Source organism: Catharus ustulatus, chromosome 2 (assembly GCF_009819885.2).
Source record: "Catharus ustulatus isolate bCatUst1 chromosome 2, bCatUst1.pri.v2, whole genome shotgun sequence".
Classification (NCBI taxonomy): Eukaryota; Metazoa; Chordata; class Aves; order Passeriformes; family Turdidae; genus Catharus; species Catharus ustulatus.
The window spans coordinates 18,663,619-18,689,295 of record NC_046222.1 but is presented as its reverse complement, the minus strand read 5'-3'; the positions used below and the strand labels follow the sequence as shown (position 1 = coordinate 18,689,295).

At 39.6% G+C, this 25,677-nt stretch overlaps 1 protein-coding gene across 3 annotated transcripts in view; it reads right to left on the bottom strand.

Moving 5' to 3' along the window:
• CBLB (Cbl proto-oncogene B) overlaps positions 1–22,661 on the bottom strand; it is a 128,708-nt gene extending 106,047 nt beyond the window's left edge. For 2 of the 3 annotated variants that reach the window (XM_033052689.1, XM_033052690.1), the window contains exons 1-3: positions 22,552–22,633; positions 21,540–21,698; positions 11,809–12,059 (exon numbers count right to left, since the gene is read on the bottom strand). In XM_033052689.1, the coding sequence (XP_032908580.1) occupies positions 11,809–12,059; positions 21,540–21,686 (398 nt within the window). In that variant the 5' untranslated portion in view covers positions 21,687–21,698; positions 22,552–22,633. Of the gene's footprint in view, positions 1–11,808; positions 12,060–21,539; positions 21,699–22,551 lie in introns of all 3 variants that reach the window. The other variant, XM_033052688.2, reaches the window with a different exon arrangement.
• Positions 22,662–25,677: the final 3,016 nt, after the last annotated feature.

The following is a 25,677-nucleotide window of genomic DNA, read 5'->3' as shown; positions in this document are numbered from 1 at the left end:
GTAAATTAAATGGCATAGTACTTACATCTAAGTGACCTACAATGACACAGGCAACCAGTAAAAAATAAACTAACCAGAAATGAAGCATAGCTGTTCAAACTCAGAACAAAAATACAGACACAGCCTATTCATTATGACCAACTCAGTGTTATTGAGATGATCTAGCAACTGAATGTGTCCTTTTCTATTATAGTTTCAGAGCTGAAAGCTAGAACAGTATTTCATTACAAAAAGATTGGGTTTTTTTCCTAGTATTTTAAAACCAAATACTTAGAAATTAAGAGACAAAAAACAAGCTAAGTTAACATAACATAGACATCTCCTTTATTGCTGGCACATTAGGCAAGCAGATGTTCTTAACAGAGACTGTCATCATTTTTAATGACAAACAACAGTTGGAACACAGGTTCTCCACTTCAGGATTTTCACAACAGGCTGTATATCTGAACAAACAGAACTATTTTCAGGCTCTATTTGTTGCATTATATCTTCCTTTAAAATGTATGACATTTATAGAGTATTAAATACAACTTACACATCTCTACCCTAAGTGTACTGATGGAAGGCTTACACACCATATTTGCTGAAACTTTTAATCTTTGACTTTAAAGAAATTTTTTTTTTTCTGTCAAAACTAAGTGTTCTCCAAAAATAAGAATGGTGCTCGGGGATTTAGATACTAAACCTTAAAGTAATCTGGTAACACAACAATTTAAATTTTTACAAGTTACACAATGACTAATTCTCTATAGCCCCATAAACTGTTCAAAATGCTGACATGAAAAACATCAGAAGATGTTTCCCTTTGTCTTTTCACATTCTCCCACTGGAGAGCAGTTAGAATTAAAGGCCTGCTCTAGGATATACACCTGTCAGGTCTCACCAATTAATGACTGCTTTTAAAATAAATTAAACATTGTTCTAACAATTGTTCTTGAGTACAAGATGCTTTATTACTGACCTTGCATTTCATACTTCCCATGACAGACATTCATGACTCAGAATCAACTCTGAAATGAGTTCACAAAATATTCTGTTGGCTAAGGACCATTTTCCATTGGAACAATTTGAAAACAGATGCTAATACATTTGCCTGTCTTACATCAATGTTCTTTAACTTGTAACGGGAGGCAAATTTTTTCTCAGGCAGTCATTAATTAAACAATACTGTATTGCCCAAAACTTCCTATTTTAAGAGGAATAACCAACAAATGAACTCTTAAAAATTAACAAGATTTTTGATATAGAGCCAATGAAGGTGTAGGTTTCACTTCTTTGAATGTGTGTCCTGGTTCCAGGGTAGTTTTTTGCAGTAGCTGATGGGGGGCATGGGCCAGGACCTCGATGTCCTTCCATTCCATCCCGGGTCATTTCCTTCTGGTCAGAGCAGTGGGAATGCTGGTCCTGAGCCAGAGGGAACATGGCTGCACTCAGGTCAAGCTCTGCACTCTCCCTTCTGTAAGTTTTTGTTATTAATATTGTTATTGCTCCTGTTCATTTTCTTATCTCACTGCTGCTCCCAGTAAATTGTTCTATCTGTGCCTTCTGTGTTCTCCCCTCCAACCTCCTGCAGCAGGAAGGGAAGAGGGGCAAAGGAGGGGAACGAGTGGCAGCATGTGATTTGGGGCTTGTGGGAACACTAAATTGGGGAGTATCTTTCCTCAATCAAGAGCACAAGTTAGTCAATAGATACTAGAAAAAAAGGTGAACACTGGGCCCCAGATATAATTAATCAGCATTGGCAAGAGACCCTTTTTTCACTCACTCAAACAAGCCCATGGATCCTTCTCTTTCTGCCATCAGTAGTCCATGTCTAATCCAATCCTGCAATATGTCAAGCACTTTCTCAAGAGTCTTGATATTCTCCACTGTTGCTCATATCAACATAAACAGACAGTGCAATACTTTGGATTGGAGCTCAAGAGACAAAGATAGCAGCTAATCAGGAGCTGATAAGAATTTCATACTTTATTACTCAGTATTCCTCCCCACCAGGAGACATTTGCATTGTGCAAGGTAGATGCAAAACTGGGGCTAATATTTTAAATGAGATATGATTGTGGGTTTTATTTCTAAAGACACATCTGTTCAGTATCACAGACAAAAAGTAAGGCTCAAACTATTATTAGTGATAACTTCAAGTAAGATTCATGGAATGAATAAAGTAATCTTGACAGTTTTGCTACAGATGATAGGAATCATTTCCTTTTCTACTGTTGCTTCAAATTTCAAAGCCATATAGTTTCACTGTTTTATCTTAGGGGAAAACAAGGATGTGTTTTATGAAGTCTCCCACAAGTGCTATCAAGTAGAAGAAAAAAAATTAATTATTTTCCCCCAAATTTTTTCTCCCTCTGTAGAGTCACAGCTTGCCAAAAATCAGCTAGTCGCAGTGAAAGACTAGCTCATCAGGTGGGCTATCCAGGTCCCCAGTGGAGTCCTGATCTATACAATGTATCAGACACTATACTAAAATTACATCTCCACTGTTTGCCCATTCAAGAATTATAAATGAAAGTCCTCTTGCAGAGAGATCACAACAACCGTACCCATACAGAAATTAAATTTAGCTCAATCCATACGCTACCACGTACTAGAATCTTTCATCACATACCCCAGAAATGTGCTTCTTAGGCATCTGCTACTTCTATGTTTCCCCTTAAGTTTATTGTCTTATATCATAGTAGGAAGAAATACAGTTAGATCTACCCCTACATCAGATACACCAGAAAGAGTAATAACTTTTATGACCAAATATACTAAAATGAACAAACAATTACTTCAAGATATTTGCAAGATATGCATTCACTTCACACAATGTTAAAAATTAGGTAATGAAACAGATTATGGGGAAAATCTTCCATTATGAGACAGGATAGCTCTTTAATTCCAACATGAAATCTGAGCAAATGATGGTGAAAGTACTCAGTGTTTTATCATATGCTAGAGAGAAATATAAAAATAATGAATACTGAATACCTTTGGTTGCACTCAGAAAGATTAAAAATGTTTTTGGTGATCCAAATTACTAACAAGACATCAATGACAGTGACCTGGTTGCTTGCTCAGGAAGTTTTATCCCTCACATAAAGTCACTTTCTGACTTCTTTTTCCATTTGTACTATGGGTTAAGATGAGCTTCTTTTCAGGGTTTACTCTTGGTCCTTTCTATGTGTTACTCATCCCATTTATTTGGATTTTTTTAATAGTTTTATTCATTACACAGTCTTTTGTGTAAATATAACATTTTCTTTCAAATCAAGCAACTTATATTAATAAACTGGCTCTCAAGAGAATATGCTTTTAAATCTTTTGGAACTGCTCAATATAAAAGAATGAAACTAGCAAATATATTCTTCTTGCAAGAGGCAAAACTGTTTTGTGCAGACAACAGCAAACCTATATTTATAACCCCAAATCCTTGTTCCTCCAATACAAATTAACCATATTAAAGCTTTGCCTTGTTCTAGAGCATGCACAGTATTATTGCACAATCTGTAAAGACAAAGTTAGCTTGCAAACGTGCAGCCACTGATAAAAAGAGTTGCTAAACAATTATATTAACTCTGTTATTTTTACTGTGATTCAAGTAAATTAACTTTATACTGAAGCAAAGTACAGAAGAGGACAAAAAAAACTTACAGTAATTTCACGATTATAAGCCGCACTGAGCATAAGCCGCACTTCTGGGTGTCAGCAGCTTTTCATTCTTTGTCCATACATAAGCCACACCTGATTATAAGCCGCACGTTACAATACAGAGTGTGATAAAAGGTATCTGTTCTATCACCATCTGTTGAAGGTGGAGGCAGTGATCCTTGTCTCTCTGGGAGATATTCTGCTAATGGGCCATCCATTGAAACCAGGTGGGACATTGTTCTTTATCTTTTCACAACCCATCCTTCCTCCAGCGAGTCATTTTCTGCTAATGGCCCATTGAGTCCCAATGTGGGACTGATAAAATTACTGCATCCCATTGGAAGTTGCTGCAGCCAGGGGGAAGAGCCCAACATTTCTTACCAAGATTAAAACAGAGGTTTTGGGACACTAAGGTAGCCCCTTTCTCCACTGGACTCCAGAAGAAAACAGGATTTCTCCACATCACCACTGGACCTCCGGAGGGAAACTGCACCTTCTGCAGGAGCACTGCTCCAACTGAATCACATCTGTCACTGCAGGAGGATGCAGCCACCATTTAATGGGACTGCTACCAACACCCTGCCTGACAGGGTGTCAGGTTGTACTCTGACTTTGTCAGGGTTTGGGGTTTGTTTCTTTGTAGTACTGTATTTCTATTTTAATTTCCCTAGCAAAGAACTGTTATTCCTAATTCCCATATTTTTGCCTGAAAGCCCCTTGATTTCAAAATTATAATAATTTGGAGGGAGGGGGTTTACATTCTCCATTTCAAAGAGAAGCTCCTGCCTTTCTCAGCAGACACCTGTCCTCCAAATTTAAACAGCAACTTTTTGTTCTTTGTCCATATATAAGCCGCACCTGATTATAAGCCGCACTTTGGGTTCAGACCAAAACTTTAGTCAAAATGGTGCGGCTTATAATCGTGAAATTACTGTAAGTCAAAGTATTTTTTAAATTGAATAACATTGTCAAAGTACTCCCTAGCATGCCACATTTTAATGAATGGAATTTAGTGGCTCCATCCATCAGCTTTTCTATCAATATCCCACTCTGTCACTTTTGTTTTGAACTAAAACTTCAACTGTGTCAAACAAAACATATACTGCCACTTTTTCAGATGAAGGTTATTTCTTACTCTTTTCAGGTTAGTTAAAGTGACTTTACTAAAGGTTTGATACATAGCAAGCATGTATTCTAGGCTGGCCTTTTGATCAAGCATTCCTTGGACAAAGGATTACCATTACAGCATGCTTGTTTTTATAAACTGGCTTTACTTTACTTTCAAAGAGCTTCTAGTAACTAAACAGCAAGTATAGCACTTGAAAGTGATTACTACCAACTTTTTTCCCATCTCTTTATAGAATAAAAGCAGACTTTTACTCTTTCATGTTTCTAATTTTCAATGGAAAACAATGCCACAGAAGATTAGAAAAAGGAAACAATTTCTTTTTATAGCCTAAAAATAAAATTATATGTGCTTATAAGTTTAGGCATACACTTCATAAAAATGGATCCTTTCTTCTATAATCTTTCTCTGTGCTCCTGCTTGCATGGCAAGCAGCTTCCATCATGCAGCCTAGTGTTGAAGGCACTAAAAAAAATACCTTATAATTGAATATAGAATACTTCTGGAGATAGAGAAGCAGAGACCAAATTTTCTAAAAATCAAATGCTCACAGAAAAGTGATTAACAAAAGATGCATTCAGGTCCCTTACAGGAGCCTTCCTTTCTCCGTGCTAAATTCAGGAGTCAGTGCTGTCTGTTCCTCACAAAGTTCCCAAAGTTGCTAACTTGGGCTTTATCATACCTAGGAACACAGCTCTATTTATAGCTGGTGACCATGCCCGCCCCCAGCAGCACAGCTGCTCCCTATACAGACCCTGCAGGCAAGTGTGGGGAAGGGATGTGAGACACAGAGCTGCTGCAGACCAGAAATGGGTACTGGTGTCCTCACTGCAGCAGAGTATTTCCAGACATCTCTGACCAAACGTACTGCATGTTCAGAAAACCACCTACTTCCTCCATCCTACATTGTGCTCTGAAGACAAATTGAAGTTATATAGAAAACTATGTCAGTCATTTTGTATGATCCTAGCAGCAGAGCTATCATTAGCTTTATCATAAAGGAAACTGATATACGGAAAGCTTACAGGACTGATTGGCCTAACTGAGCTTTTTGAGAGCTTTCACTGCTGCCCAAAATGGGTATAAATGGTATGGCACCTTAAAATTTGTCAATAGCATCATGCACACTTTCATAAGGCATAAATAATTACACAAAAGACAACAAGGAAAATATCAGACTGTATATATATATCCCCTTACAACCAGCTGAATTCTCAGACATGACTGTCAACACCACATTACTTGTAAAATAACGTCTGGAAGAGACCTTTCACTAACATACAAAATGCTGTTTGATTTTATAAGAGTAAAAAGTAAAAGACAAAGTGCACATATCTCTCTACACAGCTAGATATGAATCAAGGATCTAAATCAATTATGAGAATTTGCAAGCCATTATTTTTTCATTAGGATTTTTTGTGGTTTTAAAATCCTTGTCTTCCTCTGCAATCTGAATAAATAGTGGCCTCTAAGTAACTCTGGTACTAATACTTCCTTTGTTCTCATTTGACAATACCCACCCCCAAGCACTGGAGATGATTAAAAAAAAATCTAAAATTTAAATACTGCCTTACAACAACTGCAGTCACACAGCCTGTTTGCATTTATGCTGAGAACAAGTTGTCATAATACTGCTCTACCATTTGTAACCTCCACACATTCTCACCTGCCCTCTGCAACAAGAGTCTCTTTGTCTGAAAAGTGTGTTTGCGTAACATTCCTTTTCAAATTTAAGCTATAACCAAAAATAGCAAACAGCTTGTGTTCCACCAAATCTGCACTGAAGCCCAACTACTCCTGTGGGTCAGGTACACCAAAGGGTTTATTAAAGCTGTTGGGTTTACATCTGGTTTTACATGACATCTAAGGAACAGAAAGGGAGAAGAAAAATTCTCACCATAACATAAAAGCTTAAAAAAAAATTAATTGCATTTCCTCCTCTCATGCAACCCCATCTAATCAGTTATGCACTTTTCCTCAGAAGCCTCTTTGTTAGAGGCTATTTATTGTAGCCAAGTTCTATTCCCAATTACCTTATCATACATTATACACTGAAAGAGAAAGTGCCCTCCTTTTCCTAGGGACACACAGGAGCAATGGGCCAACACTCCAGGAGACTTTCAGGCAGAGTAAGGCATCTTCTTTTACTAAAAATCTAGTGAAGGAATCATCTAGGAATAGAAGTAAATAAATACAAGAAGGGGAAAAAAAATCCTACATTCCTTTCTCTCAGCTTCAGCAAGATTAAACAGTCAATATATATTATACTTCCAAAATGTATTGAGACAGTTTAAGTTTAGGAGTTTACATATCATGTTAAGCAACAGATTGATGGTATGTACACCTTAGCTCAGAATTTACTGGAGACCAAAAACTACATAACATGCTTGGAAAACAGAACAAATCACAGGTTGCCTATAACCTTTATTTGACAATTACCAAGTTATCTATCTGATGTCAACCAAAAGCCAAAACTGGCTCTGTGGAAAAGGCCACTAACATCCATTTTTGAATCTGTACATTCTATTTGTCAAACAAAAAACATCAGCCAAAACAATCTTAACTTCTCCAAACAAAGTCATCCTGAATGAAAACTTTACTCTTCCTGATCCTTCACACAATCAACAAAACCTCCTCTGCCTGGAGACACAAACAAGTTGTGAGGCAAGCTATGTTATAAACTTCCTAATTCCCTCTAAATAAAACAGCAAGGTTGTGATATAAGCAGAGGTAATTCAAGGAAGCAGGGTAAGTTACCTCACCCTTACCACAGGACAGAAGTACACAAAGGGCTACAGCATTACAGCTGGCACACCTGACACCCATCCTGATACTATTTTAACCTCCTAACAAGCCTGTACTTTCAGAATAAGGAGAAATAGGTGAGAAATTTATGTGGCAGAAAGAATGTTGTGTATTTTAATATATCAGTTCAAGGACTTGATCCAAGAACCATAACTGATCACAGTTGTCAACACGGACTTAAGGAAGAGAAATTGAATGCTCTATAAACCCAGTAATCAACATGAACAATAACAAAGAACTTGATCTATCGTTTGAATTGCATGTACAAGACCTTCCTAAAAGAGACTAAGAATTTTGCACCAACATTTAAACAAGCTGTACAATACAGGAACACATAATTCAAATCAAGACACCAAGTGGCCAGATGCACAAGAGACTCTAACAAGACTTTCTAGACAGAAACAGAAGTGGTTTTGTGATCACCTTGAAGGATTTCTTTGACTCTGGCATTTCCTTCATACACACCTTCCTACACTGACCACAAAACCACCACAGGTGTCCTCTTGAAATCTTCATCTGTACCATCCACTACTTAAGAAATCTCCATTTTCCACTTCTGTAATACCACTTTAAAACAAACAAAGCCAACCAACTTTGCCTGAACCAAAGAGCATATTAAGGAATTATTAAAAATAAATACACATCCTGGTTTTATAATTTTCTGCCTCTCCTCACATAAAGGGCCTATAGCAGAAGGCAAGAAACATTAAAAGTCAGAGAATAAGTTAAATTTAAAGACATTCTTCTAAGGATATGATTTACAGGAAATCACAGGAAGCCCCCCACTTATCTCTATTAGAAAGAAGTGAAGACTATGTCCAGCACCTTGAATGAATCCAAATGTAATCTCCCCACTGCCACTTTTTTCCTCCTATAGTCTTCTTATTAGAACTTATGTGCTTGATTATTTCTACACCTGGATAACACATTTGTCTCAAAAACTGCCATTCTACAAAGGTTTTATTTTTTCTGAATGCCTAATTCTGGAATACAGCAAAAGGGAAGGAAGTTTGAGCTTCACAAAAATGATGCTTTCCAGCTTTAGTTTGCTTCCCAACAAACAAAGGGCGCACAGAAAAGCAACGAAAAGAAGACAACCCAAAACCCTCAAAGACACAGAAAGCCTTTTAAGAGTAGACGAGCCTGAACCAGTAATTCTAATAAGCTTGCATTAATAACCTTTTAAAAAGTAAAATCTGTGACAAAAAATAAAATTACTTGATTCATAGAAAGACTTCTGTGCAGCCTTTATTTAGTACAGTTTACAGAACTTAATGGACATTATCTCTTACTTCATTAAGCAAGAAGACTGAAAATACAATTTTGTAGAAGACACCATACTCAGAAAATAGATACAATTAAGCTCAAGAAACAAGTTTGCAAACCCTATTTTCCCTTCTAAGCAAGACTTATCCAAGAGAGTATAGAATGACAGCACCAACTACTCTTAAATGACTATCATATGTCCTTGATATGGAAACAATACTGTGCCAGTCAGAATATGCACAAATGGCTAACACAAGCTTACACTGCATTAGTGCTGCCTCTCTGACTTGTTTCATCCACAGGGTCTTTGAAAACTAAAATTCATTCACAGGATCTTTGAAAACTAAAATTTATGATCAATTATTCACAATAGAGTAATTTTTGCATCATTACACAAATAAAATCACATGTACATTGGCACTGGTTCCTAAATGTACTATCACTATAGAAATAAAGATCAGTCAATAATGCTAATAGGTTAAAATGATACCAATCAAATTTATGATGAATGAAACTTCTCTCTTTTCCATGATGCCCTTTTACCCAGAAACCAAAACAGAAGAATAAAAACCACAGAAACTGTTCAGCTGCCAACATTTGCCTTACCTTTTTTTTTTAATTGACTGTCTCCCAGTATTTCTGCTACAAATTGCTACTGCTACTTCAATTTGACAGCCATTTTAGAAGCGTCTTCAAAAATACAATCTTTAAATGTTCACTGCTACAATTACATTATAATGCTAACAAATAAGGTTAATGCAATGATATTTGGAAGCAAAGAAGCTAAACACATTAAAAAACTTCCTTTGCTAAGTTACCAAGAATTAGCATGATCAAGTATATTGAAGCACTGCTTAGCAGGGCTCAGACACTTAGTCATATGGCTCAGCAAACAAGTACACCTTCATTCAACTTGAAACTAGGACACACATACAGATTAAGCATCACCAGTAGATGAAAGAGGATGCACTGAAATCATAAAGATACAGACTTAGAGTGACATGGGTCATGACCTAAAGAAGTAATGCTGACAATTTTTTTTGTTTAAGCATTCTGACAGAATGAAATTTGTATAGGAAACATAACTAACAATTTGAACACAAGAAAAACATTTTTATTACACTCCTTTTCTCAAGCTCTGAACTCCATCAGCTAAGCAAAATACGATAGCTGTCACCTTTTCAAATACTATTTTTAAAAGCCTGAAGTAGTTATTGGGATTCAGTGCACTTCATCAGTATGACTTTTTTTAAAACCCCTCCTCTCCAGCCATGCCACAAGAATGGCCCAAATAGAGAGCAAATATGCTAACTATACCTTCTTCAAAAATTCTGTGCTTCACAAAAGACATCCTTCTATCACCACTGTTACTCTAATGCAGGAAATGAAGGGGATATTTGGAAAAAAGCAACTTCAGCAACTAGACAGTTACTAATATACTACCTGAATGACTGTACAGAGTTTATAGCAAGTATTTGAAAAATTGATGCTGAAATTGGCTTTAATTTTTGCTAACTTTAATAAACCTGTAACTAGATTAGGGTTGCATACAACACAGGTAAGCCAAAATAAAACCTGCTTATATAATCCAACTACTTCTGTCAAATTTCACTTGTCATAACAAGTCATATGTCCTTTGAAACACAATGACTTCTGTACACACACCAAATAGGATGCCTAAAACAGGCAGCCATAGGCTCAGCTGTCTCAGTTCTGGTAAGAATGCATCTACAGTGAAAACATTGCTTTACACACTTATAAATTCAAACACAAAAAAACATTCATTCATCAAAATCTTTAGTGATCACTAAAACACCTTAAACAGTGCAGTATTTTTCTCCTCCTAGAGCATTTTTGCCTCAGTATACTCACACCTGAACAATCTGATGTTCTTTGAGAAAAAAAATCCTTAGATGTTAAGCAAATTTCAGATACCTTACTAAGCCCAAAAGACTACCATAGTAGATTGAGTAGCTATAATCATTGCCAAAGATCTGGAAGGAACATATGTATAATTCAAACATAACAGCAGTGACATTTACAAGAATGTAGACATTTCACTGTTCCTACCAACAATTTCACCAGCTGTAAAACTATACTGCCACCATGCCTGCCTCAGAGCTCAAATGCAGACAGAGGAGCAGGAATTCTATCCTCCATTCACTTGACATCTCATTCCCCACTATCTCCTTTAGAAACGGGAGACTTTGGAAAGAACATCATCTCTTTTGTTTGAATAGATTTACAGTAACACCACACAAGGCAAAGGCTAATGGCCACAACAACGTTGTATCCCCCTGTTCCCAAAACAAGATTGCAGATCTTGCACAGAATTTCCTGAAATATTATTTTTCAAAATATTAGGTAATCAAATAAAATATTAAAAACCTCTTCAGTTACCACCAAGAGTGCCGATAAAGTGGACATTAATTCATTTTATTAAAACAGAACCATTGTAAATCAAGAATTCATTAGGATTCTTTAATTTCACAGCATGAAACTAACATTATCATTACCTTACTATAAAATCACGTAATATCTGAAAAGTGTGAATATTGTTTTGCTTCATTCTATCACTCGTGAAAACTCTAAGTCAATATCCATCCTGGCTCCCAAAGTTTAAGGATCTACAGTAGGGAGTGAGGTCAAGCTCAATCCAAGTTAACAGTCACTCTCTCTACCCCAGGAAAAACTACAGACTGTAAGCCCTGTGAATAAGTAATTACAATTAAATGAATGTTTTATGAAGGAAGTGCACTTGGTTTTAAAGGTCACAAAGTGACAGATAAGAGCATACAGTGAAACAAATCCAGCAAATTACTGATTGACCTGCAGGGTCAATGAATCCAAGCAATAAATATTTCTGCTCTTTGAATAATTAAAAATGTCAAAAAACACAGTGGCTGCAGGCAACAGTGTTAAGAACACAGACAGACCAGCTGACATACTTCATATTTAAGTATTTCACTTACCTGTCCTGTGACTGCTCCTCATACATTCTTTCCTTTCCTTCTTTAAAGAGTCTTATAGCCCGTTTTGATTTTTTCATAAGACTGTCAATGTAGATTTTAAAATACTCATTCTCGCTGAGTTGTGCAAGTTTCTGGTTGTCATCATACTTGCTCAGTATAAGTCGCAAATGTTGATAAGTATCAGGTAGAATGTCAAGTATATAAGGTGGGCTGTTTTTGAGTTGAAGCTTTGGGTTTTGGCACAATCTTACCTATAAGCAAAAACAAGAGAATGTAAAAGACAAGAAATCCATTGAGACAAAAATGGATGTGATAATCTCAAATTCATTTGGTATAATGTACTTCTTTAACTTCCAGCTCCAAATCCTACTTCATTTATATTCTATTAAATTACAACATAGTCTCTAATGTCAAAAGAGGCAAAAATTGACTTAATCTTGTCACATTGATAAAAAGCAAACAAGCTTACCTACCTATTTTGTGGGTTTGCCCTTAAAGTATGTCTTTTTCTGTCTAAGACATGTAAAAGAGTATATCAAAACACAGCATGCAACAAATGCCAAGAGCAGTACTTTCATACAGATCTGTTTGCTGCAGGTTAACTTAGCTACAGGTGTTTAAGTACCTACTAATAACTCATATAAATTACTGTGTAATCTGCTGCCTCTCTTTAACCAACAATATAGCCTCTAAGACCCTAGGGATATTTAATTTCAAAAGCCCTGCACATAAGAAAACTGTCTGAACTGTGACAGTGGTTCAAAAGTTATTACCTACAACAGACAGACTTTAGGTCACTCAAAACCAGATATTGTAAACCAGGAAACAAAAATATTATAAATTCATTGTTTTCCAGTTCCTGGCTGGAATAGAAGTTCAGTGCTTTGCTTTTGGCTGAATGAAGAAATGCCCACCAAAGCTTCTTTCTCATTCCCCTACCCATAACAAAAGACTCAGGTCAAGATGTACAAGGAGAGATCATTCACCAAAGACTGTCACAGGTACTTAATATTAAGGTACTTAGCCTCAACTTGGGGAATGTAGTTAATTTAATTACCAATCAAATCAGAGTAGGATAACAAGAAAATAAAACCAAACCTTCAAAACACATTCCACCCACCACTCCCTCCTTCCTGGGTCTAATTTTATTTTCCACTTTACCTCACCCCCTGCAGTAGCACAGGGGGATGGTGAATGGGGGATGTGGTGAGTTATCACACTGTCTCTGCCACTCCTCACACTTTTCCCTTGCTCCAGACAGGAGTTCCTCCCACAGCAGACGGTGATCTTTGAACTTCCCCAGTGTGAGTCTCTCATGGACCACAGTTCTCCATGAACTCCTCTAGAACATATCCCCCCCACAGGGTGCAGTCCTTCAGGAACAGGCTGCTCCAGCACGGGTCCTCTGCAGGGCCACAAGTCCTGCCAGGAAACCTGCTCCAATGTGGGCTCCTCTCTCCATGGGACCACAGGTCCTGCCAGGGGCCAGTTCTAGCACAGGTTCCTGATGGTATCACAGCCTCCTTCAAGCATCAGCTTCACTGTGCACCTCCATGGTCTTCACCATGGGCTGCAGGGAATCTCTGCTCCAGCACCTGGAACACCTCACCCTCCTTCACTGAGCTGCCTGGCTGCAGAGTTGTTTCCTCACATATTCTCACTCTCCTGTCCCCTGGCTGCAATTTGCTTCTGCACAGTAGCTTTTCTCCCCTCTTCTTAAGAAATTGTCTTGGCCAGTAGCAGGTCCATCTTTGGAGCCTTGGGGGAAACTTCTGCAGTGCCTCAGCAAAACTACCCCTGTAGTCCCTCCACTACTAAAACTTTGCCACTTAAACCAAATAGAAGAAAACAGCTCAATGAACTTGGAATCACTGTGATCCCAAATTGCTCAAATATTAATTGAATATATATTACCCAAATAATAAGTTCAGACTAATAGAATACCTTGACTTGAATCTAGTTTCCACTGGAAATGTTACCAGAGGAGAAAGGTTCTCTTTGTTTCGTACACATCCCTAACATAACGCGATTAGAATCATCTCCTGGCTATCTAAATTTTCTCATAGTTTGTTCTGCAATGTTCTGTTCTAGGAAGAAAAGAGACTAAAACTAGCAGGTAGTTTTTGACTGCTGTTGCACTGAGCTATTCAGGCTCAGCTAAAACATTGCATAGGGACACTTTCTGGATATGTGTGCAGCTGTACATATGCAAACACTTATGAAAAAATTAAGACCATGTGGTATAAAAGTTTTATAAGCATCATTTGGAGATCGCCACATTATATATTAGTGACTTTGACATTCCTTTGAGGTAACTAATGAGGTTATAAAAACATCTTAATACTGCTGAAAGTAGATTCCTATTCCTACTAATCTATCAACTTGAAAAAAAGTGCATCATGGAGCTTTTCTGGGTGAGAGGGGAAGAAATCTGTATCCTATAACACTCCCCTCTCTAAACTCAAAGCTCATCACTGACCTCTCCTGTGATTTCTACATCTACACCATTAAGAAATTCACTGCCTTAAAATTGCTCCACTAACAGACCTTCATGCACCCCAAACAGCAAAGCAAACAGGTAACAGTCTGTGTCTGAAATGTACAGTGCAAGAACATAACCAGGCAATTAGACTGAGGTAACAGGGGGTCATAGTTAGAAAAGTGGAGATAGAATGGACAAAAGTCAAGCACTAAAAAGTTTTTAGAAAGTCTCACACCATTCAAAACAGTATTTAAAACACGACATTTGCAACAGCTCTCGTCATTTCACTGATTGTTATTTCAGTAACTTCTACTATTCTTTCAACTTTTAAACCAAAGTAATACATCAGGAAGCCTTCTGATGTGTTGTAAAACAATCCTCATCCCAGAGAAATTTACATCTCAGTAGGATAAAGAAAACAGAAGCAGGCAAATATGAATGCATGAGCTGTTCGACATGCTGAAGAGTGGTTCAGAGACTGAACACCAGCAGTTTGGTATTTCTAAACACAAACTGCAAAGTTCCACAGCAAGCTCTCAAATAATTTAATGGCTTACAAAAGAACTCCTTCAAGTTGAGAACGAGTTGGAAGGAAACAACAAAGAAAAAAAGTAAAGCATAAAGATATTTGATCATCTCTTGACTAGTAATGAAGTCAAACTACAATCCACAACTGCAAGAGCTTTGAAACTGAAAATAATGTTTATATTTTATGTGATAAAAATAAGGTCATCAGGATAAATAAACGGGACAACAGGGCCCCAGCTGTGGGTTAGGGGATGTCTAAAGCAGGATTCTGAAAGAATAAAGGTTGGCTATCATAGCATTCTTTCAAGATCAGGAAAGCACTGAAGTTAGGCTGACAGATAGAATTCTCTAAGGAGATGTCAGAAACACGGGCAAAGAATCTTACATGTGTAGCTAGACCTGCAAATCATCCATGCAGAGACATACATGAATTTCTTTTAGTAGAAGAGTAAGAAGGAACTGGAATCCCAAATACAGAAGTGAAAATTTTTAAGAAAAACAGATTTTTTTTCCTCTGAACTTTGATTTCTGGTTTAGTGAAAAAAAAACTTGAAACCAGACTGACATTCTTCACAAGACCAACTACAGGTGACACAAATCCGTCACTGATCAGGCTTTACAACCCTGTGAAGTAACAATCGCAAGGGAAAAAAACATCTGAAAGATCCAAATGTTTGTTCAGAGAAAAAAGTCAGCAGTGAGAGCAGACCACAAGCACAGAAGGCTGCAATCATTCTGAATTACTTATTTACCCTAACTTAAATCTCATGAACAAAGAATTATCTTTCTGAATCCTATCTTTATCAGATGTGCCCAAGCAACATACAAATTATTTCATATATATTAAAAATACCATTAAAATATTAAAACAAGAGAAAGCAATTTGCTTATGGTTGCTGTATTTTCAACAGCCAGTCCATTCAGCTACACAAAAAAAATATTCAGTTATAAGGAAGAAATATTTTCTTTCAGAAATTCTAGAAAGTTTCTTCAGTCTCATTACATACAAGATAGTTTACAAGGCTTCACTTTCTGCTGAATTTGGAGAGATAAATACAGCACACTACCAGAACCTTCCATTTTTGAACAAACTTTTAAGAAAGCCACACAAAATTTCTTCAACACTATCATTAGTTTTATGCATTATAATTGGAAAAAAATACTAATAATACATTCAAATCAGCAATCCACTGAAGTAGTATAAGGTTTCCTTCACTTTATAGAGTACACAAGGTTTCAAAGGAAGTAAGTCTGTAAGGAGATGGTTGGTAAACCATATGGTTTCCAGTCAGGATGTCCTGACACATACCACAGCAGTTCACAATTAAAAGTAAGCAATAAGAAATGACACCTGCTGACGCAAAAGATTTGCCAAGACCTTTATTCAAAAGAAAACAGAACTCAAAACAAACAAACACAAAAAAAACCCCAACACCCCTAAAATAAAGAGCTCTATATTGCACTTTACAAGGCAACTCTCACCAACACATTAGGAGCGGACATGAATCATATCACTGTGTGATTTTTGTATTGTTATGACTGGAAGTAAGCATGTATATATTTAGCAAGCACTCAGTGGTAAAAAATGAACAGCAGTAAGCAAGTTAGTAAAAAATATCTCTCTTTCTGAGGCAAACTGAGACAAAATTAAGCTCCTTTCACTAGCTCACATTTGGGAAAATCCAAGTACTTAATGCAAAATCACAGAAACAATAGGAGTGCAACTCTGTGAAAATTGAGCCATTACCTTAAACTACCAGAAACTGATTTGGAAATAGTTAGCTCTGGAGCTTCCAGACAAGTTAACTCTAGTTCCTTTCCCTTCCTCTCTTTGCCCACCCCTAATAAAAATAATTATAAAGAAATAAAATAAATGCCACTACTTACAACACTTTTGAAGATATTTGACTTAAATTATAAGGCATTATTTCATTGCATCATCTGTGATGAGAGTCATGGAGGCCTACTGCATAGACAAAAACTATGCTAAAAACTATCTTCTATTCACTTTTTAAAGCAAAGCTGAAAGCCCTTGACTCATTTGACAAAAGAACCCTTGTTCACGCAAAGTATAGCAGCCTTAAGACAATCTGTTTAAACACCTAAGTCTAGTCAAAGACAATACAAGGAAAGCCACTCAGCTGAAACAGAGTAAGTATCTAATGAGTAGGACATCCGCTAAACAGTTTTCAGCTGTAGTGAATGGGTCAGATGGAGCATCAGTGCTCACTCACTTCCAAAACTACACCTCCAAACTGCCCAACTGAGCATCTTCTGCCATCCTGCACAAAATAGTCAAAGAATTAGAAAATGCCTTGACACACCACAAAGAGCATAATGGTAGCTCTGCAGTTAAGATACCATAACAATTCTCCAGCAATCCACAATATCCAACGCAACCAACAATGAATTCTGAAAAACTTAATCAGGAGGGGCTAATAAGGAAAACAGTAGAAGTTTGAACATTATTCCTCTTTGACACAGATTTCTTCCTGCCTGAAGTTACCTGAACTGCAATGCATTTCATTTTCCATAGAAAAAAAGCTCTCATAAGAATATAAGTAGGGTGACCCAAAGACCAATCTTTTTGCCTGAGAATACAGTAAGTGCTTGTTCAACAGCTACCACACTGCAACTCAGCCATATGTTTCCACAGTGGAAGAATAAACAACAAGAATGCTGATGCCACAGACACACAAGGACAGTTGACTTTGGAGAGTAATTTTACTTTCTTCCAATTAAAAAGAGAGAAGCTTCTGTTTCTCTGTTTAATTTCAGATTCTTTTTCCATAAGCAGAATACACAGGATACAAGATTTCCTACCAACTTTGAGCATAGAATCAATTACATGAAGTTTTGCAAAGGATACCAATGCTCACAGTTTCAACTACCATGTTCTGTATACTCAGATGCTGACAGATGTTAATTTAAAGAAAAACCACAATACCAAGCCGCAGAGGTAACATAGCTTTAACTCACTAAATCAATAGTATAAGTTTTGGAGAAGCACTCTAGTTTGCTCTTAAATAATTACTAAAGAGTAAATCAATGCCATCTGCATTTATACAGAGTCAGGCAACTGGTGGGCCATGACAGTGCACCCAAATAGTTTAGGCAATATTGTTAATCCTCATAGAAAATTTAATTATTTTCAGGTCCAATGCATAGGAGCAATGAAAAGTGATTAAAAGTTGATGAAATACACCTGTTTTTAAAAATCCCCTTCAGAATGTGTCACGATTTTATTAGCTTGAATCCTAAGAGTCAAGTGTGAAAAAATAGTACTGAAAACTCTAAAGAACCCAAGCAGTCAACTGACCTAACTATTCTGATGTTTACATAGTAGTAATTCTCTCCCAAAGTTGGTCTCAACACACCATTATTCTTTAATAGTAACATATGGCCAGGGTCTAGGTTTTAAAAGCCATTAGGTTTATAATCTCAGGAAAAAAACTTCATGTAATTTATACACAGTTTAAAGGAAGACCTGAGTTAATTGTTAACAACAATAATTTTTCATTTATTTACAGGATACAAACATTTTAAAATATAGAGAGTGTTTTAAAAACAGTAATTTGCTTCCTACAAGTCCAGAGATATATGGCCAACTTCCTTACACAATGCAAGCATTGAAAAGCAAGGCTAGCCTTCTAAACCATAAAAGAATTATTATCGTTTGCATTGCACAGGAATTCAAGTTGGTTCTTAATGATAAAGCTACTGCTTATCCATGAGAAAAGCAGTACAGAAAGTTGACACTGTTGCTAATGTTGCTTTCCCTTTAATAATGCAGCTAGTATTGTAAATTCACATAAGACATACCAATAAACCACAAAAAGTATAGATATGGTGTGTGAAGTATAAAAAGATATATAGACAGATAGCAATTTACATTCACTGATTATCTACATGCAGATTATTTTTTATTCCCTGCAAGAATGTTGCTTATGGTAACTTTTACAAACAACTCTAAGCAGGAGCACTGCTCCAACATTCTGTCCTGCTAAAGAATTCTTTTTCAAAATCCATGATTATTTTCAGACTGATAATAAACGTTTAAATAGAAAGCACCCAAACAGAACTGCAATATTCTGCCTATTCCAACCTAAAGTATCAGCCCACGGAAAGCTGACATTATCATGAAATCTGAACAATTTGAAAGCAGGACACATAACCAATTCTATACAAAGAAGTTTGCATGGTGTCTAGGTAGCCAGAATTTTTGCATACACCACAAAACTAGCCTCATAGTACAGTTCTTACAGGGTAGGAATGTTTGCAGCATTGGTTAATCCCTTATTGCTGCAAACAAGTAATTCATACAGAAAACCTCATCTGTCAGAGGACAAAATTACAGAAAGAAATGAAGGAAAGGTAGAAGATGACAATTTTAAAAAAAGAAAAAAAATGCAAATCAGAAATTATTGAGCTCTGCCACTAGTTTTTAAGGCTGCTCTTTTTTCAGTGTTTGGTCAAGATAAAAGATTTGTTTTGTTTCCATTATTCATTTTCTCAACATCATTAGAATGGGGGAAAACTTCAGGTACCTTACTACACCAATAAGATGGTTATCACAGCTACAATAGTTAAATAATAAACAAGCATAATAACTGTTATTACAACAAGTAAAATAGGCCTCCAAGCCACAGCCTTACTATGGGTAGCACCCCACAGACTTGGCAGAGCTACTGCCTTCACTAGGTATTAATTTGATCCGTGACCCACCACAAAAATAAGTCATAGGACACATTCCAGAAATGGGATTTAAAAAAACAGTTGATCGAGCAGGTTTCTATTTCTGATTTTAATCCCTGGGTTTGATCTAGGTGGAGGAAAAAATGACCTTCCTGTGCCTACTGCCACACAAGGCTATGAGATTTAAATTTGTTTGCCAGCATATTAAATCTGATCAAACACATCCTTTCACTACAAGTACCAAATGCTAAAATCTCAACCAACAAGCTAGAGCATTCTCACACTATGACATCATCCTGTCTGGTATACTTTAATATAATTTGGAAATAAAATTTGATTAACTGAGAGCAGCTTAAAGAGGATACATTAAAGATCCAAATTGAGGACACTTATCCAGTAAAATGAAAAAGGAAGCACAGCACAATGGCCAGCCTTTCCAGTGACTTCTACCAAACAGGCCTTCCTGGCTGCTCTGATGGGCTGTGACAAATACAGCTACCCTGCACTGGATGAGTGAAAGCAATCCAGAAGTCTAAGCAGTGGGATAAAGTCTTTCTGGTAACTGTGATTATACAAACAAATCAGGATATAACCTTACTATATAGATCTGTAAAAGGCCTGACACAGGGAAATCAGAGCTCTGCATTCCCCACGTGGTTTCAACAACAAACCAGATTCCTAGTTTCCAAGCTGAAAACTTCCTCCTACTGAAGAAGAGTACCTACTTGTGAGTATTTATACTTGCAGTTCTTAGTACAAGAGAACTCACTGTTAACAGAATCTTGACCATTAACAGGAAAACATCAACAAGGTCTTCATGATAATAACCATTTTTATTAAAGCTAGGGTTTCAGTTTATAACTGCTATCAACAAACAGAGTGGAAATGCAGACATTATTCTTGGAGCATCAAAAAAGAGCCTACAAGGGCTTAAAAAATACTTTAACACTAATAAAGGTATATAACATGAAAAGTCTCTACCCTGCCAGTACAACTAATTATGAACACGAAGACATGTTGAACATCTTAGTTCACAAGAGCCACAAGGAAAGCAGAGCTGCACTAAACCCCAGAGAATCACAGAGTTAAAAAGTGGTAACTGTATCGCCATACAGACCCAAGGCCAACAGGTAGCATCCTCACTGCTCAGCAGTTTCAAGAGGAAGCTTTTAAGTATCAATCTCTGTGCAAAGCAGAGTGCCTGCATCTCCGGAGCAGCAAGCCATGTTACAATCAAACTCTTCTTACCACTGGTAAGGCACTCTCCTAGATAAACTATCATGATACAAGCTGTCATTTCAAAGAATACTAAACAAAATGTATCAGGCTGGTGAGGGGAAGCATAAGAGCTAAAAATCTACAGCCTATCCCCCCACTTCCTGAAAAAAGAGTTTCAATACAGTGTATTTCTAGTTTCAAAATTAATAGTAGATGTACTCATAAGTCATTAAAATGCAGAACACATACTTTAAAAGTTAGGCATGCCATACTAATCTGTTTACTAAACTGACAAGAGTGACATCCCCCAGTCCCCACGCACATTCCTAAAAGCACAAACACATCTATGTTGCCATCACTAACATATCTCACAGGACAATTAGCTTAACTGAAGTTTAATACTTCAGAGGTCTTGTTTGCAGACTAACAGTGTGACACAACACAAAACACACAGAAGATGTGATTACAAGTCTAAGTTAAGCAGCTTTTGGTTAGGACAGCTCTACAACTTTGAGTCATTTTAAAGGATCTGAAAATAACAATAGCCTAAGGCAAACGCACACATTTGTTTTCCTTCCATAAACCAAGATTAAAAAAAAAAAACATAGCCAGAGGCCACTGGGAAAAAAAAGAAAAAAAAAAAAAGACAAATGATGCTTAAATAACCTAAAACATAAGTCCCCTAACTTCCCGAGGCACATGCAGCACAACACTCAGAGCTGCAGGAAGAAGCTGTTTGCCCCTGTGTAGCTATTTGAATAGCCCCATTCTTCACTGTGTGTGTACACGGACGCACAGAGACACCCACCACTTTGTCCATAAGCTTCCAGGTCTTCTCCACAGTCCTGCGGTCGGCAGCTGCCTGCTTGGGGGGGCCCACAGCATCCTGAATGGCATCGATGAAGCCCAGGATCCGTCCCTTGCGCGGGTTCCGGCCGTTCAGGGAATTGGCCATCTGGGAGCCGAGCTGGCCGCAAGGACAGAGAAACACAGGCTCACAAGGTGCTCCGAAAACATCTGGTCACAGAACCCGCCGCAGCCCGCGAGGCAGCACTTCCTTCTCCACGGGCAGGAAAGGGCAAGAGCAGGGCATGTTTAGGAACAAGCTTAACTTTTCACGACAAACAGCGTAAACCCACCTGGCCCGGGTTTACATTGGCAGAAGAGATCGCGGATTTAATGTCAACACCGACACTCGGGAGCGGGGAATGCGCCCGGCTCTGCGCCGCGCCCCTGCCCGTCCCTGCGCCCGCCGGCCGCGGGCACATGCCCGGCACAACAAAAGAGGCCGCGCAGAGCGGGGGCAGAGCGGGAGGGGGAGCAGAGCGAGGCAGCGCGGGCAGCAGGCAGGCAGGGACCCGCAGGGCAGGCGGGGGCAGCGGCACGCACACGGAGCCGGCTCCCGGAGCGCCACACGCACGGACCGGCACCGTGCGCCAAGGGCGAGAGCGGCCGCCGGCAGAGCCGGGAGCAGGCGGCGGCAGGGAGGCTCCTCGGTCCCCGCGGCGGAGCGGAGCGCAGGAGAAGCGTCTCTCCGGACGAGGCTGCCCCTGCGGTGCCGCGGGAGGCAGGCGGAGCGCATCCCGCCCCGCTCCGCGCCGGCCGCCCCGCAGGACTCTGCCCCGTGCGCCTGCTGCCGGCGGCGGGCAGGCGAGCGCTGCCCCACGGGGGAGCGTGGAGAGCCACTGCCCCGCCGCCCGCGTCGCCCTCCCGTACCCCAGCCCGCCCGGCGGGTGGGAGCGAATGTGCACGCGTGTGTGGAGAGCCCTACAGGCACATGCAAAAGAGAGAGATAGAGAGAGAGAGAGATGCACACGCACAGGTCTGTCTGTGGCACCGCTCGCAGCCCCCGGCAGGCTGTGGTCTCCCCGCACTCCTAGGAAGTGAGGCTGGCTCCCCGGCGGCGGCGGCCCCGCTCCTTCTGCCGCGCCCGCCCCCTCCCCGCGGCGCGCTGGCGGCCGCTCCTCTCCTCGGAACATGCCCACCCCCGGGACAACACTGCGTGCGCGCCTGCGCGCCGCGCCGCCAGCGCGGCCCTCCGCCGGGGGCCGGCAGCACTGCCGCGCCACAGCCAATCGCCAGGGCAGGTTCACTTGATTGACGCGGCATCCAGCAAATGGGCGTGGGCGTAGGCACGGGGCGGGGCAGCGGCCGGAGCGGGCCCGGGATGGGGAGGGGGCGGGAAGGGGCGGCCGGCGGGCGGGGAGCGGCAGCGGAGCCGGCCGGGGTCGGGCCGGGGGACGTGCGGCTCCGGTGCCACATGGTGCTGCCGGCGCTGGGGCAGCCCGAGGCCGTGGCGGGTGGCAGGGGCCGGGTTGGTGTTGCCTTCGTGGGGACGCTGGGATTGTCCGTGGCTGTGGGGTCTGCAGGGGCTGTGGCAGCGCGTCCCGCCCTCCCCCTGGAGAGGCTGTGGGACCCCGGCCTGCTGGAGCGTGTTAAACACTGATGGTTCCTGCCGCCTTCTTGAGTGCGCTGCCTTTGCGCTTCCCCTTCGCGCTTTTGGGAGTTTGCTGGGGTTTTTTTGTTGCCACAAAGAGCAAGAACTGTTTTTCCTCTCTGTCTGGTTTCTTTTCTTGTTTTATTGATTTTTTTTTTTTTTTTTTTTTTTTTTTTTTTTTTGTGAGAATGAGGGAGCTTTGCTGTTGGGCAACTGCTGAGATTTCCATATTTCCATGCTGTGAATGGGCTGGAAAACTCCGAAAGGTGGTGAGGGAAAATGCAAGCACTTTCTAGTTTAAAAAGCCCTTTTAGATGTGATTATTTTGACAGGAGCCCTTCCCCTGGGGATATGGTAAATAAAACTCTAAACTCAACTGATTGTTGCTGCAAAGAGTGAGGCTTGTCTGCATTGGGGCAAGACACTTCAGATCCTTTTCAAGATTGTCCAGGGAGTAATTATACTTTGCAAGGGTTAATCTTCTAATGGGCTGGTGTAAAAGGAAACAGAAATGCAACGCTTAGCATCAAAGTTTTTATTTTCCAAAGACAGTTGTATTACAGGAATATTTTTAGGTTTTGGTTTTCGAAATATCTGCAAATATGGTTTTCATAGTAGTTTTCTTTCCAAAGATGTTATTTTTTAAGTTGGCTCCTTTTCTTGTTTTTTCTACTTTTTCTTGGATTTGACTTTTAATAAAATCAGAGTCAGGTAAAACAGTAGAAAATCTCTTAGAGAACTTCAGTGTTGCTTTCATTCATGTTGTTATTTATAGGTATTTTTATTGCAGGTATCTTCCTGTTGATGTAAAATGTGTCATGTTATTCTTCTGAACATACAAAACAATAAAATCATATCAATAATATCTTCCTCAAAGGTTGTTCCTCTATAGCTTTTAAATGTGAATTGACAGCTACTTGCCTTAAGTGCGTTGTAAGCTTCTCATTTTATTGTAGTCTCTGTAAATTACTCTCTTCCTTGTGTTGGTTTAAAACTTCTCTCTGGCAGATGTCCCTCTCCCTTTTTATTTTTTTTGGGGCTCAGCTTTCATAAGATTAAGTTGATAGTGACTGCTCTCTGTCGCTATGTCTCACTTGGTTGTGAAAAAAGCAAAGGAGCTGACGCTTTTTCAGAGCTTGTAAAGTCTTTGGTTCCTGTTCTTGATTGTTTTGCTTTCATTGTTGTTATGTCATTCCCTTCATATCCCTCACTCTGCCAAGAGCTGTGATCTGTGAGCTCTTGGTAGCCGTCTGGGGCTGAGTCATGGTGTCTTGCAGTTCATCCGAGTGCAGGAGCGAGCAGCTTGGTTCCCTGCATCCCTCTGCATCTGTGCTGCATCTGTTGTTAGGGGAGTAGCCAGCTCCATGGGGAAGGTGAGTGGTTTTCAAGCAGTGTTCTCTCATTGCCTGTGCTGTACAGTAAGCACAGATATTCTGGGAATTGCAGTCCTCAGGGGGTCATGTGAGTACATTGGAAGCAAGCCAGCTGGGAGAGCAGGTGGAAGAGATACCTATGGCTTCAGCATCAAGGCTGTTGAAGATGGGTCAGGATTCTGCAGGCTGTGCTGTGGAAGGATGGGAAGACACAGCAGTGCTGATGTGGCCTCAAGCACAGAGTGACAAGGCTGTTTGACAGGAGACAGCTGAGAGGTGAGGCTGAGAGGACAGAGCAAACAGCTGCTGTGTTTGACGTTCAGGGCATGTCTTGTTAGCAGTTAGCACATAAAGCCTGAGCTTTCCCGCTGGATCTGTGGGGTCCATAAGGGTTAAGGGTGGTCCCTGAAGGCACTGGGTACCTGGAATATTTTAGTACAGGCCAGTAGCACTGTGTTAATGTCCAGGTATTCCTACTGCCCAGCTTCAGGCTCTCCAATAGGCTAAACTAAGGAGCTAACCCGCTACGTATAGCTCCACTGGGAGACCACAGAGTGTTTCAGAGCAGAAACCTAGGTCAGGTACTTTAAATCTCTAGGAAAGAGCATCTTTCTGTTTGAGCTGCATGTAAGGTGCATATGTAAGTTGGGTGCCTAAGGTCCAAAAATATTGTATATACAGTTAAAATGGCTCCACAGATCTCTATTATTTACAAGCTCTCCAGCTGGATGTTTATTCTACTTGTTATTATCCTAAAGAATATGATAGTTTGGATCTGTGATTTAATCAATCTATGAAAACACTGCAGAATAAAGCAGGTCAGTAAATCTGAGGCCTCAGATTTTGAGATTTGGATGTTACATGAGAGAGATCCTCTGCCTAGTCAAGGTGCTAATCAGTCATGTAGGGATGATAATATCAGGATGTCATCAAGCATTTGGTAAAATTCTGTAGAGAAAATTGTGAAGGTGGTTGGGAGTCAGGATATGATGAAGGAATCCACAGTGCAAAAGAAGCCTGGAATTGAACTCTCTTAAGTCCCTTTGTAAATTAGGAATTTTGGGTCTAAGCATTTTACTGAAAATCAAAATCATGTGACTTCTTGAAAAACCCAGCTGCTTGGTAGGGAGAAAACA